The sequence below is a fragment of the Gigantopelta aegis genome, chromosome 15, assembly GCF_016097555.1.
Source record: "Gigantopelta aegis isolate Gae_Host chromosome 15, Gae_host_genome, whole genome shotgun sequence".
Taxonomy (NCBI): Eukaryota; Metazoa; Mollusca; class Gastropoda; order Neomphalida; family Peltospiridae; genus Gigantopelta; species Gigantopelta aegis.
The window spans coordinates 33,052,489-33,066,540 of record NC_054713.1 but is presented as its reverse complement, the minus strand read 5'-3'; the positions used below and the strand labels follow the sequence as shown (position 1 = coordinate 33,066,540).

The 14,052-nt window shown below is 37.3% G+C and overlaps 1 protein-coding gene across 1 annotated transcript; it reads right to left on the bottom strand.

The window, feature by feature from the left end:
* Nucleotides 1-3,834: 3,834 nt before the first annotated feature.
* On the bottom strand, nt 3,835-11,438 carry LOC121390421 (troponin C, skeletal muscle-like). The gene is made up of 2 exons (XM_041522230.1): nt 11,179-11,438; nt 3,835-6,390 (listed from the first exon to the last, which is right to left on the bottom strand). Exons 1-2 carry the CDS (start codon nt 11,387-11,389, stop codon nt 6,326-6,328), a joined length of 276 nt encoding a protein of 91 aa, XP_041378164.1. The 5' UTR covers nt 11,390-11,438; the 3' UTR covers nt 3,835-6,325.
* Nucleotides 11,439-14,052: the final 2,614 nt, after the last annotated feature.

The following is a 14,052-nucleotide window of genomic DNA, read 5'->3' as shown; positions in this document are numbered from 1 at the left end:
TTTATTCCTGCGCTGCAACTGTATGGGATGGTCCAGCTTAGGAATTAACTGTGAATCTTTCCACAAATGACCTTTGACACAGCATGTGCGTTCAGTACCTAAGCATTCATTTAACAATGGGCTACGGTTGAGTGCTCACGTCGCAGGATCGAACCACCTCAGAGGATTCATTCAAATGATTGGGTTTTTTTTCTTCTCATTCCTAGCAGCGCACCACAACTGGTCAAAGGCCGTGGTATGTGCTTTCCTGTCTGTGAAAAAGTGCATATAAAAGATCCTTACTGCATTAAGAAAACATTTAGCGGGTTTCATCTGATGGCTATGTGCCAGAATTACCAAATGTTTGACATCCAATAGACGATGATTAATTAATCAATGTGCTCTAGTGGTGTCGTTAAACAAAACAAACTTTAATTTTAACTTTGACATAGCAGTATGCGTTCAGCACCTAGGCATTCATTTAACACTGGGCGCTATAGCCGGGTCTAGAGGTCGTTGTGTAACGTCACGTGGCGTTATCGTCAGTTGAACGCAGTTCCGGACAGCGTGTATAGCGTACACCTCACTCGGCCCAGTCGTGTATTCTCTCCGGGTGAGAAGGAATTTAAAGTTTGTTTTTGCTTAACGACACCACTAGAACACATTGATTTAACAATCATCGGCTATTGGATGTCAAACATTTGATAATTCTGCCATATTGTCTCAGAACCCCCCTCCCCCCCCCCACCCCCCACCACACACATTTTCCCATTAGCAGTAAAGGGTCTGTTATATGCACTTCTTTCCCACAGACAGGACAGCACATGTATACCATTCGTGGGGTACTGGTTGGGACGGGAAATAACCAATCGGAGAATGGATCCACCATGGAGGTTCGATCCTGCGACCAAAGCACCTCAGACATGCGGTCTAGGGACCGAGATCACGCCCATTAACCAACGGATCACAGGGCCGTAGCTTGGATTTTTTGTTGGGGGGGGGGGGGGAGGGGGGGGCAACTGAGTAGTTAATAGTCTAAAACTCCTTAAAGGGTTAAGAAGAGCATTTTCTTTAAGTTTCTATAGTTTTTTCCGGAATTGTTTTCGGGGGGGGGGGGGGGGCTGCCCCTTGCCCACCCACCCCCCTTCGCTAGCTACGGCCCCGGATCATTATAATGACTAAGATTACATATTAAATAAATTTTCTCATAGTTAGAATATCAGTATTTGTACAGAATGCAAGTAATATGTAATTTTAGTTCTTAAAACGGTTATGTTGATCGAAAACATGTTACAATAACAAACTTAGCGTGTTTGTTTGTTAATAAGAACAAATTAGAAAAATCCAACATAGAATACAACGTAGAAACATGATATTATTATGCTCGTCAATAATATAATTAGTGTTTAACACATAAATAGTAATTGCGAAGCCCATTAAAATCAGTTATTGAATGCTGTTAATAATGAATTAGAAATTCATGGGCTTAGCAATTAAAATTTGTTTTTAACAAAGATACATGTGTTAATAAAACGAGACACATAATAAATAAACAAAGGAATTTATTATATATCTAGCTTCACAAATAAATTAATTGAATTTACATAACAAACAAAAAAACATTTACAACCAAACTGGCAACTATCTTGAAAACTTCATTCCTATGTGAAATGATATGTAGGTTGGCTGTGCATGGTTCGAAGAACAAAACGAGGACATGCACCCTCTAGGGTTATGACCAATACATGTACATTTATCGAGACAAATATACTGATCTCCACTAAAAACGCATCAGTCATATTTGTAGTTCTAAAAAGGGTATGGAAAGGAAAACATTATAATTCTTTCAACCGATTCTATATAACTGGATGTATTCTGGTAGTCAATAAATAACCCCCGAATTATATACAAGTGTTAAGAGTTTTTGTGGGGTTTTTTTTAAAGCAACCTAACAAACGCAATAGCGAAAACAACAGAACTTTGGCTGGTGCGTTTTCAATGGAGTTCAGTATCCGTAATTGTGTTCCAGAAATGATCACTATGTATGGGTGTATGGGATACTGAATATGCCTCAGAAACGAGGGGGAGGTGGGGGGATCGTGAGCACTGCCTCCACCCCCACCCCACCCCTGCAGTTGAGATACTGAGAATTTATATTAAAGACCGAACCCCCCAGCTAAAAGGCTAATAAAACCCCTCCCCCCTCGACGTATATGTGCTTGTGACGTAATTAAGTTTGTATATGCGTAATGGATCTGCCGATTTTATTTAATTTTAAAATGAAGCACGAATATTTTCACTGTTTTTCATGATACAGTTTATAACTTCAATAGACGCAAAAACTAATGAAATTCAAACTGAATCATTTAAAATAAATTAAAGAAAACTAAATTAAAGTTTGCGTTTCTTTTGTTGTTTTTAATATTTAGGCATGGTTGGGTTTTCATATAATTATATTTTATACATGGAGGTGTTACAAGATTTATCCTTTAAAAAAAAAAGAATACTCTATAAATAAATGTTAAAGCATTTTTAAAAATGTATTTAAATTTTTGGTGTACGTTGGGTATTAAATTCAATCACACTTTGTGGGTAATAGCAAATAAATGTTAAAGCATTTAAAAAAAAATTATTTAAATTTTAGGTGTACGTTGGGTATTAAATTCAATCACACTTTGTGGGTAATAGCAAATAATGTCCCATTTATGCTAACACTGGTAAGCATTAAGATGTGTAAGTGTGTTCATTTCTGGAACACTAATGCACTAAATACACAGTGTGGAGTTACTTGGCATATTTCAACAGATTTCACGCTACGTGAAAAAACAAATAAAATATGCATATGTTGTTATTAGGTGTTTCTGGAGATGGGGGTTTAAGGGCGTGATCAGTAAGATGTTCGTTGGCTTGGTATGTGGATCTAGTACCTTTCATATATATTTATTTACGTGCATATATCCAATTAAGGTTCAAGGACGCTGTCCTGGGCACATATCAACTATATGGGATGTGTCCAGGACAGTGTGTTAGTGGTTAGTGGTTAGTGAGTGAGAAGTCGGTGTATTGGCCTTACACCTACGAATTGAGTCGTTAAAACTCTCTCTGGATCGGAGCCGGTACTGGAATGCGCATCCCAGTACCTCCCAGCACAGGAGCACCAAGTTTAACGACACCACTGAGCACATTGTGGTGCACTGGTTGGAACGAGACAAAAAATCAGTTGAATGGATCCACTGAGGTGGTTCGATCCTGCGACGCACACACCCTAAGGCGAGCACTCAACCCACGGAGCTAAATCCCGCACATCCGGTGGCTTACCGCTACATCCGGTGGCTTACCGCTACATCCGGTGGCTTACCGCTACATCCGGTGGCTTACCGCTACATCACCGAGGCAGGTTTTGTTCATTTTGTTTTAGTCCATCATACATCCTGACGCGGTATTTTAAAGATATTAATACAAAGAACGGTTCATACGAGTGGACATCTTTGATTGTTTCCACGTTTTACTTGTTGCTTGGAAATAAAGCTGAAATCTGGAGACATTGCTGTTATTTCATTATATATATATATATATATATATATATATATATATATATATATATATATATATATATATATATATATATATATGGTGTGCTTTTTTAAAAATGTTTTTTTTTACGGTTGCACGCCATTCTTCAATATCCTTTAGCTGTACTTGCTAATGTAAATCACATACAAATGCATTATTCTCCATTTTAACACGCGGAAGCGGACCGCTATTTTACTGTTTTGTGTTAAATATGTCGTCGTCGTTGTTGTTGATGATATTTGGGGGAGATTGTTGGGGTTTTCTTTCATTTCGTTTTGTTGCTTTGTGTGTGTGTGCGTGTGTGTATGGGGTGGGTGGGTAGGGGGTTGTATGTGTTCGTTTTTGGTTTTTCTTGGAGTTGTTTTTTTAATGTTGTTGTTTTTATCTCTTTAATAGTAAGGAAGTTTCATAATCTAAGTCACACTGTAAATAAATAGGTTACATATTAGAGTAGCTTCTAAATGTTATTATTAATATGATGGATATTATATATTTGCAAACGATACCTGCTTATTTACATAAATGATTGACTCAACTGGCATGGTTTCGGTTACTTCCAGAAATATATGCACGTACACTGGCAAGAAAAATAATACGAACATATCCGAATGTAAATTTTATATTAATCTACATGTATTTTAATTTTATTGTTATTTATACTTTTATTTTCACATTTCTTTATGCTTTAAATGCATGCTTTAAATGCTTTAAACATGAATTATAGTGCAATGCAGTTGTTAAAGATAATTCACTGCGATATGTCAAGACATATATGTGCATACATGTTTGTAAACGCTGGGCTATATTTGGTAGAAAAACGAATTCGTATATTGTTGATAGTTTTGTTGTTTGTTTTTTGTTGTTGTTATTTTTGGTTTGGTTTTACATATCTACACACTGTGTATTTAAAAAAAAAGGTTTAATATATTATAAATTCAAACAAACTTCAATAACAATTAGCAACGCGTGCAAAATTAATTACAATTAAATATCCATGCAAACTCAAGAAAAGGTTAACAAGACAGTTATTACCATACTTCGAAACCCAAAAATCAAAATGCAAATGACATTTCAGCTACGTGTATGTGCAACAGTTTAGCGGCGCAATAATTAAAGGTAGATTCTCACATTTAACGTGACATGAAGTATATACTGTTTTCGTGAGTTCAGCTAGCGCTCGCTATTACAAGCAGTTTTGGCATACATTTTTAGACACCTAGCATTTCATACAATTAACGAAATTATAGTTTCTGATTTACGTCTACGTTGCCATAATTCAGTTATGAACAATATATAATCACTATATCCATAACAAGTGTAATATAAAGAAAGTATTAGGTATATATGTATATACACACTGAAAAACATCAGAAACGCGAGTACAATCAAATATCCGGTAGATATTTAAATCGTCATAAATTGTGTACTATTAGTTTTAACAACGTCTCTCTTTAAATATTTGTTAGCGTAAAATTGCAAATTCACTGCCTAAAGCAACACATTTTGTTATTATTTTTGTGCACTGCGTTTCTCTTGCTGCTTAGTATATTTTCAGACAATATAAGTATTGGTGGGCCATTTACAAGGTCAAATTCCGTGATTCCATTCCGTTAAAATCCACATAGACCATCTAGAGAAAATCGATCGTGATGTCCGCTAGCCTCGATTGTTCTCGATCCGCTAACACCGACCTTCGCGGTTTAATTTTGTTTCAAAACGAGGTGAATATTGGCCGGAAAACATCTGAATATCTGGCACTATATTGTAATAGGTCCAAAATTATAAAAATACTACGTGTACTTTTTAATGTTGACGCACCTGAGGTCGACGCTATGTAAGACTGGAAAATGCAAGAAGTTCTTTAGTTGCGTAGCATGGTTAGGACCTTGGTAGAGGGGTCGAATATGAACCTAGCGGACCTATTTATCTACATTTTTTCTGGACACCTATATAAATAGCCTAATATTGCGTTGTAAAAAACTAAATGTTTTAGCATCAACCAGGTGGATCCTAACAACATCCCCACCCCACCCCCAGCGTATGCCCCTGGTCTTGACTGATTTAAATTGCTCAACAGACACTGCTCGATACAAATATGTTTGGATTACAAACAAGCAAGCTTGTGCGCATGACTTGTTTTGCCTAATTGTGCCGCATCTGTTTTTCGTTCTCTCACTCTTTCTCTTTCTCCTACTTTTATCGGAATATTAAAGCTTTATAAATAATGAGCCGCTATATTTAAGAGAAAAGTTATTTCATCAAATCATAAATGACATTTTATCCCCAGATGAAGCGTTTTCTTTAAAAATTAATAATAAAATTTTAATATATTTAAAGGCGAAAGCTAAAATATTGCAACATGTTTTGCAGTTAGAACATTCTACTTGTTGTTTAATTGTTATTTTGTAACATGTTTGTGAGTTTTGTCAGTTTCATGCATCGTTCGTTATTTGGTTATGCTTATAATATCGACATGCACATTTCCGAAATATCCTTAGGAGCTTCTTTAAGACTTCCTCTGGGTAATTTTCCAAAGCTTTGTAATTGCAGCACTAGTCGACAGCGTTCACGCAGGTAAATGGCATTATATTCCAGTAATAAACTGGACATGACGTCATCAGGTATGAACAGGACACAGTCATGGAGGTATTCCTAGTCCAACTGAATATTTTGTTTTTATATAAATATGAAATCGTTCCTGATTCATAACTTGAACTGGTGTGACGACGAGATGTGCGAAAGAGTCCCGCGCGACGTCACTTCCGGTAACGTGCTAAAGCTGTTCCAACTTTTCCTCTGTTTCCTTATCTTCCGTCTCAGACATAAACTTGTAAAATTCTGCAAGAAATATATATATAAATAAATTATGTATGTCTGAGATTAACTATGCATATCATACGTTCTTAATACATAAGAAATTGAAATAAAATAAAATCCGTAATCGGGCGATGTGTTCCGTGTGCACGAAGTGACTGCCGACTAAGGCACAAAACAACATGTAAGTTTAATGTCATGGCTGCAACACATGCTACACGAAGAAACCCGACGCCCCAGTAGATGCGAAACAAACCTGCGCTGTACTTCCTTGTGGTGACGTATAGCAAAGTGTGTGCTCACGTGACACGTTGGTACTGGTTAGCAACGTGTAAGTTTAATGTCATGACTGGACTCGAGAATAATCAAACTAAAGCTCTGTAGCATCGGATTTAGGAAAACATTTGTAGTTTAGACATAGTAGCTTTGCGACCATTTGGTTGTCGACGATTGCCAAAGCATTACATAGAGTTTCCTCTAGCCTTCGCCTACATATCAATATCAATAAGGGGAGGGCTAGAGGTGACAAGAGCTACCAGATCTGGCAGCAGACGACACAGAACATTCGCTGTATGTTGATGATGCCAGACTCGCCAAACCCGTAGCGAAGCTAGGAGTGTTGTAAAAACATCCGGTGTTATCGAACATGAGCCATTGCAGATTTCACTTTCTTCAGTTTATAATTTTATTTTACTTGGTATATAATAGTAGAGTCACAAGCACCTACAAATTCAAGGAACTAATGAGCAGTAAGAAAATAAGTGTATTAAAGAAGTTGGCGAAATTTATAAACGTAATTTGCCAAGTTTTTAAACGTCCTGGTAACTGAATAACTCATGTCACAATCAAAACTGTTTCCTAGCTATATTACAATTATTATTATTATTATTATTATTATTATTATTACTACTGTACCATGTACTACCATTACTATTACTACTACTACTACTACTACTACTACTACTACTACTACTACTACTACTACTACTACTCTTACAGTTATTATCAATTAATATCATATACAAGTAAATGCATGTATTATGTATTATCATATGTTATTATTTCATCCTCCTGTAAACCATCTTGTCACGTTTATACTATTTATTATGTATGTTCCTCTAACGCCGTTGTGGAACGACCTGAGTGTAATGATGTTCAGTTCAGTTTCTGTAACAGTAAATATTAATTGCAACCAAAACCCTCATACCCAGTAACCGTGTTACAGGAAGTCAATCCCACAGAAGGCCTATTGATATTACATCCCACATTACATGTCTGTATTATATAACTGCGTACTCTAGTGGTGAATTATATATACATATACATATATATATATACACATATATATATATACACATATATATATATACATATATATATATACATACATATATACATACATATATACATACATATATCTCAAACCTGTCCTAGCGGCCACCTGTACTCAGCGGTCACCTGCCTTAAGCGGCCACTTTTTTCCCTCCCAAACGATTTATAATGTAAATGGACCTGTAATAAGCGGTTACCTGTCTAACGCGGCCAGCGGCCACCTAGATCGGATCCCAAATCGCTAAAATACCTGTATTAAGCGGCCACAGTAAAGTTTTGCTATTATATAAATGGAATATTTTGACAACAGCGATAAGGTGCAGCAAATAACCGATCTTCACACCTTCAGGAATACTAGTACCCATTCAGTCCCGACATCTCTGTGTATCAGTTAAGAAAGTATGACTCTGGCATGCATCTAATTGCCTCTGGGCAGGCTACGCTCGACATTTGTAGATTCACTTACTATAACAATACACCGCATGAAGTTGGAATTAAATCATTAAATGGAAACAAGAAAACAAACTTGTTGAAAACAGTTTTAATACATTCCATTTGCATTATTTCTGAAGGTTTTAAAGACTATATATGTGGCAACCTGTACTCAGCAGCCACCTGTCTTAAGCAACCACTTTTATCTACTCTCATGTGTCACCGCTTAAGGTAGGTTTGACTGTGTGTGTGTGTGTGTATGTATATATATATATATATATATATATATATATATATATATATATATGTGTGTGTGTGTGTGTGTGTGTGTGTGTGTGTGTGTACACACACACACACACACACACACACACACACACACACACACACACACACACACACTACTTAGTACGGTACTGACTTTCATGTTTTAACAGCTGCAATATGGCGGGCCTCCACGAAAAAGACATGCATCTAGTCTAAGCGAATATTCCGCAATAGGACTTGGCATTTCTTGGTATCATTGCAAGTGTGTGGCGGTGAGGGGGGTGGGTGGGGGTGCTCTACCAGGAACTATCTCAAGTATTCTCTCCCGAAATGAGTCTGTACAAGTACGAATCTGATACGTTTGACATTTCGCTCGAGCACCGTGTGTATACATAACGGAGTTATCTGTTGGAAGAAAAGCATTAGTAACCTATATCTTACATATACGCACGTGTAAAAATCACCCGTAGGAAATTCCTTAAATCGTGGGTGAATGCATGGTCTTATTTGTGTTATAAAGGCGGTGTCGTAGAAGATAAATGTAATTATTTTTAGCAAAACTATGATTCTGACAAATAATATTTATTTTAAAAGTTTTATTGATGTATTTATTTATTTATTTTGATATTAATTCTGTTGTATATATTTTTAATCCTGCAAAAATAAAATACATCCATTTTGTGCCTGTTGTAAAATGACAAACAAAATAAAGATAACGTATCACGAAGTGGGATAAAAATAATAATTTTAAAAAATCAGTAATAAATAGACAGACAGACAGACATATCGATGGACAGACAGACAGACAAACAAACATATATAGATTAATTGCTAGATTAATAATAAAGAGAGAAAAAAGTTTTTTTTGTTTAACGACACCACTAGAGCACATTGATTTATTAATCATCGGCGATTGGATGTCAAACATTTGATAATTCTGACATATAGTCTTAGAGAGGAAACCTTCTACATTGTTTCATTAGTAGCAAGGAATCTTTTATATGCATCATCCCGCAGACAAGATAGCACATACTACAGCCTTTGATATACCAGTCGTGGTGCATTGGCTGAAATGAGAAATAACACAACGAGAGAACGAGGGGGGGGGGGGGGGGGCACAGAAATCAATAGAGAGACCGACAGAGGGAGAGAGGGAGAAAGACAGACATACTAAGGGAGATAGAAAGATATATATATATATATATATATATATATATATATATATATATATATAGAGAGAGAGAGAGAGAGAGAGAGAGAGAGAGAGAGAGAGAGAGAGAGAGAGAGAGAGAGAGAGAGAGAGAAACAACACAACACAAAAACACCTATATGGTTTGCTATGTTTACTGATAGCCTGTTCTTAAGTTTGTTTTGTTTAATGACACCACTAGAGCACACTGATTAATGAATCAACCGCTATTGGATGCCAAACACTTGATAATTCTGACACGTAGTCATCAGAGGAAACCCGCTGCATTTTTTTTTAATGCAGCAAGGGATCTTTTATATGCACCATCCCACAGACAGGAGAACACATACCACGGTCCTTGATATACCAGTCGTGGTGCACTGCTAAAATGAGAAATAGCCCAATGCGCCCACCGACGGGGATCGATCCCAAACCCGACCGCGCATCAAGCGAGAGCTTTACCAATGGGCTGTTCTGTGTCATTTCACTGTTATTGCAATCCTGTTAGATAGCGTTGAAATAGCCTACCAGTACATGTGTTAACATCTTAGTTTCGAGTCATGGAATACTTTGCAAAACTTTACGGGGGAGGGGTTATCAAAAGTTACGTAACGTTTTTAAAACTATGTAATTTTATTTTCAAAAATTAATACAGGTAGTCATGATTATTTTTTAATTTTATTATTATTATTTTTATTATTATTATTACAGATGATTTTGAATAAAGTTCATATTTATTATTACATGAAACCAAAAAAAAAAAAAAAAAAAAAAAAAAAAAAAAGTTGGAAAGGGGCTTGAAGTAGCCTAATGCTCCTTCGGTCTAGGATCGATCTCCGTCGGTGGACCGATTGAGATATTTCTCGTTTCAGCCAGTGCATCGAGACTGGCATATCAAAGTCCATGGTATGTGCTATATTTTCTGTATACTACTTTAATCCTGTCACTATTTATATAGAGAGGAAACCCGACACATTTTCGCCATTACAAGCAATACTTGTGAAGTGTTATACAGTTAAAAGTTAAAGGTTGGTTTGTACAACGACATCACTAGAGCACATTGATTTATTAACATTTATAAACATTTGGTAATATTGACTAATAGTCTTACAGAGGAAACCTGCTACATTTTTCCATTAGTAGCAATCTTTTATATGCACAATCCCACAGACAGAATAGCACATACCACGGCCTTTGATATACCTGTCGTAGTGCACTGCCTGGAACGAGAAATAGCCCAATGGGCTAATCGACGGGAATCGATCCTAGACTGACCACGCATCAGGCTAACGCTTTACCACTGTGCTACGTCCAACACGGTTGTCACCATCTAAACGGCATTCGACTTTAAGACATTGGACTTGCATACTTAGAACCTTAAGATTACAGATGTAAAAATAAATAAATAAATAAATTAATTAATATTAATTAATTAATATGGAGGGATGGTCTTTATTTATCTAAACGTCCTTCTTGTTCTCGAACGGCAGTGTACTCAGGCTAACGAAATTAAGACCAGCCCTGTTTATCAATTAATTAATTAATTAATTAATATTAACTAATTAATTACTGTATTTATTTACTAGTATACATACCGTTAAACTGTATTTTCTGATCCTTGTTTTTGTCGATGTCGTCCACCAACTGTTTGACCTCTTCGTCCTTCATGCCCACTTCTTCTTTCATTCTATCAATTACGGCTGCCAGTTCGTCATTTTTAATGTAGCCCACCGTGTTGATGTCCAAAATTCGAAAAATCTCCTTGAATTTCTTTTCTGCTTCAATGTCGATCTGCATGAGAGCCATCTTCCAAACTTTTCTTTCCTCGTCTCACTAATTCTGCTACCTGCGAATATCTTTGTTTTACTCTTGTCCACACCTGGAATCGTGTAACTTCAACAATCGTGGAATATATATAATTTTTTGTACACCAGAGGTCTTTGTTATTGAAAAAGGTACCGATAAAACCCAGAATAGGGGAGGTAACTCTATGCGGGAATTATTCATCGCAGACGGATAGAGTTTTTGCGCGCGCTCTTCCTGTACGTTTTCCGTCGACTCCAAAAATGGTTTACCTCTTCGAGATGAGGTAAAGGCAGAGTTATAGATAGAGACAACTAGACTGGACTGCCAGGTTAGATTGTGGGGATAAATATAATCCGTGACATATCAGACATATTGCACGCCGTCTGCGTTTAATCAATTGTTTGGAAAGAAACGGAAATGAAAGGCGGGATCATATATAGCAGGGAGGGGTGGTCAGAGGGGCTCAGACCATTTAGTTTAGAAATACCCTCTTTTTCTACCTGGAAAATACCTTATATTATTGTGCCCTATTGTGTTGCTGTTGTTGTTGTTGTTGTTTTGCCTGCACCCTCGTCCCTCCGCCAATTAATATAGCCTAGATAAGGTCCAGGGAATGCTCTCTTCATTTGACACAAATAACAAAAGATTGTTCAAAACTACCCTCAGGAGCAATGGAATAAAATGGTGTCAGGATATAAAATTGAGTAAAAGCGAGTGAACAAAACAAAACAATATGTACAGCGATGCATTACACTCCAAGTCAAGATAAAACGTAAGATAAATGAAAACGGTCATGTTATGGCCTACATATAGTATGAACAGTATGTTAAACAAGAAGTTATATTGTTGGAAATGCTTAATATAACCTTTCTCATTATGTCAAATGAGGAATGTTTCTATAACAATATCTCGGAACATTCTAAACTACGCTTATTGATGTCTAACATATAATTAGTTAACTCTTGGCCGAGATGGAGAGAGAGAGAGAGAGAGAGAGAGAGAGAGAGAGAGAGAGAGAGAGAGAGAGAGCGCTATATATATATATATATATATATATATATATATATATAAACACACACACACACACACACACACACACACACACACACACACACACACACACACAGTGAAACCCCTTTAAACAGGACATTCATGGGGCACAGTGTTTTGTCCGGTTTTCAGGGATTTGTATTTAGTGGCGTAGCGTGGGTTGCCAGCGTCCGGGACAAGGCAAGTATTGCGCCCCCTAACCAGTGGACCGCTAGCACTTCTCGAGTCCCACCAGTCCAGAATTTTGCGCCTGGGGCAACCGCCCCGGTGGCCCCGCCCACACTACGCCGCTGTTTGTATTTATTTGATATTAACACAGTGTGAGTTTGTCCTTGTGTTGTTTTACCAGAATGTTAAATGAATAACAGAATTCACAATTTAGCTTGTAGGTAGTATTTTCCTTTCCAACATGAAACCTAGTAATAAAGATAATATAGGTCTCAGCTCTTAGTTGAACGACACACAGGTCTCCGGACAGAGTTGACATTGCGACTGAGGACCTCAAGGGTACGAATAGCAGAGCTGCTCTTCTTGGGTTTCTCTTTCATGTATAGTAAACGAATACTTTTTATTTATAAGATACATTTGTTGGCACGTAATTGCCATGGTTTATAATCTTTAGCTGTTAAGCAAGGGACAACCAGTGGCGGATCCAGAAAATCCATTGGGGGGGGGGGGGGGGGCAGTAACATGAGGTGGAATACCAAGGGAACTTTGGGGGAGGGTTGGAGGGGGATCGTAAAAAAATGAAAATTAATATATAGATAACTATTAAAATACATCGTGTCCTTGACTGCTGTAATTTAGTTTGACACTGTTTGGTCTGACTGCTATCCCCAAATTAACTAAAGACCAAGTTATTGCACGAACACCGGCCTCGGTGGCGTCATGGTTAAGCCATCGAGCATAAGGCTGGTAGGCACAAGGTTCGCAGCCCGGTACCGGCTCCCACCAAGAGCGAATTTTAACTCAGTGGGTAGGTGTAAGGGTCACTACACCCTCTTCTCTCTCACTAAGCACTAACAGTTAACAACTAACCCACTGTCCTAGACAGACACCCCAGATAGCGGAGGTGTGTGCTCAAACAATTAAACAAATAAAAACCGACCTCGGTGGTGTTGTGGTTAAGACATAAGACTGATATGTACAGGGTTCGCAGCCCGGTACCGGCTCCCACTCAGAGCTAGTTGTAACGACTCAATGGGTAGGTGTTAGACCACTGCACCCTCGTCTTTCTCACTAACCACTAACCCACTGTCCTAGACAGTCAGCCCAGATAAATGATGCGTGTGCACAGGACAGCGTGCTTGAATCTCAATTGGATATAAGCACGAAAATAAGTTGAAATGAAAATTAAAAACTGCACTAATTGCAGGTACCAAAATAACAATTAACTGAATCGTACATGAACTGCTAAATATATAAACTACATTTGAATATAGTTGTAAATGTTGCTGTAATACAAAAGCTTTTGGTATACTCTGTCGTTTGTTTCTGTTGGTGTCCTATTCATATTCATATATGTACTGAAGATGAAGCCCAACAGATAATACTCCAATAAAGAACCTTTGGCGGGAAGGAAGGAAACGTTTTATTTAACGACGCACTCAACA

Bases quoted from the DNA above. Each gene is read 5' to 3' on its own strand.
- LOC121390421 (XM_041522230.1), bottom strand. From the start codon at position 11,389: ATGGCTCTCATGCAGATCGACATTGAAGCAGAAAAGAAATTCAAGGAG. The intron at 6,391-11,178 runs GTATGTATACTA...TATTTCTTGCAG, and splicing joins TCAGAAAATACAGTTTAACG to AATTTTACAAGTTTATGTCT.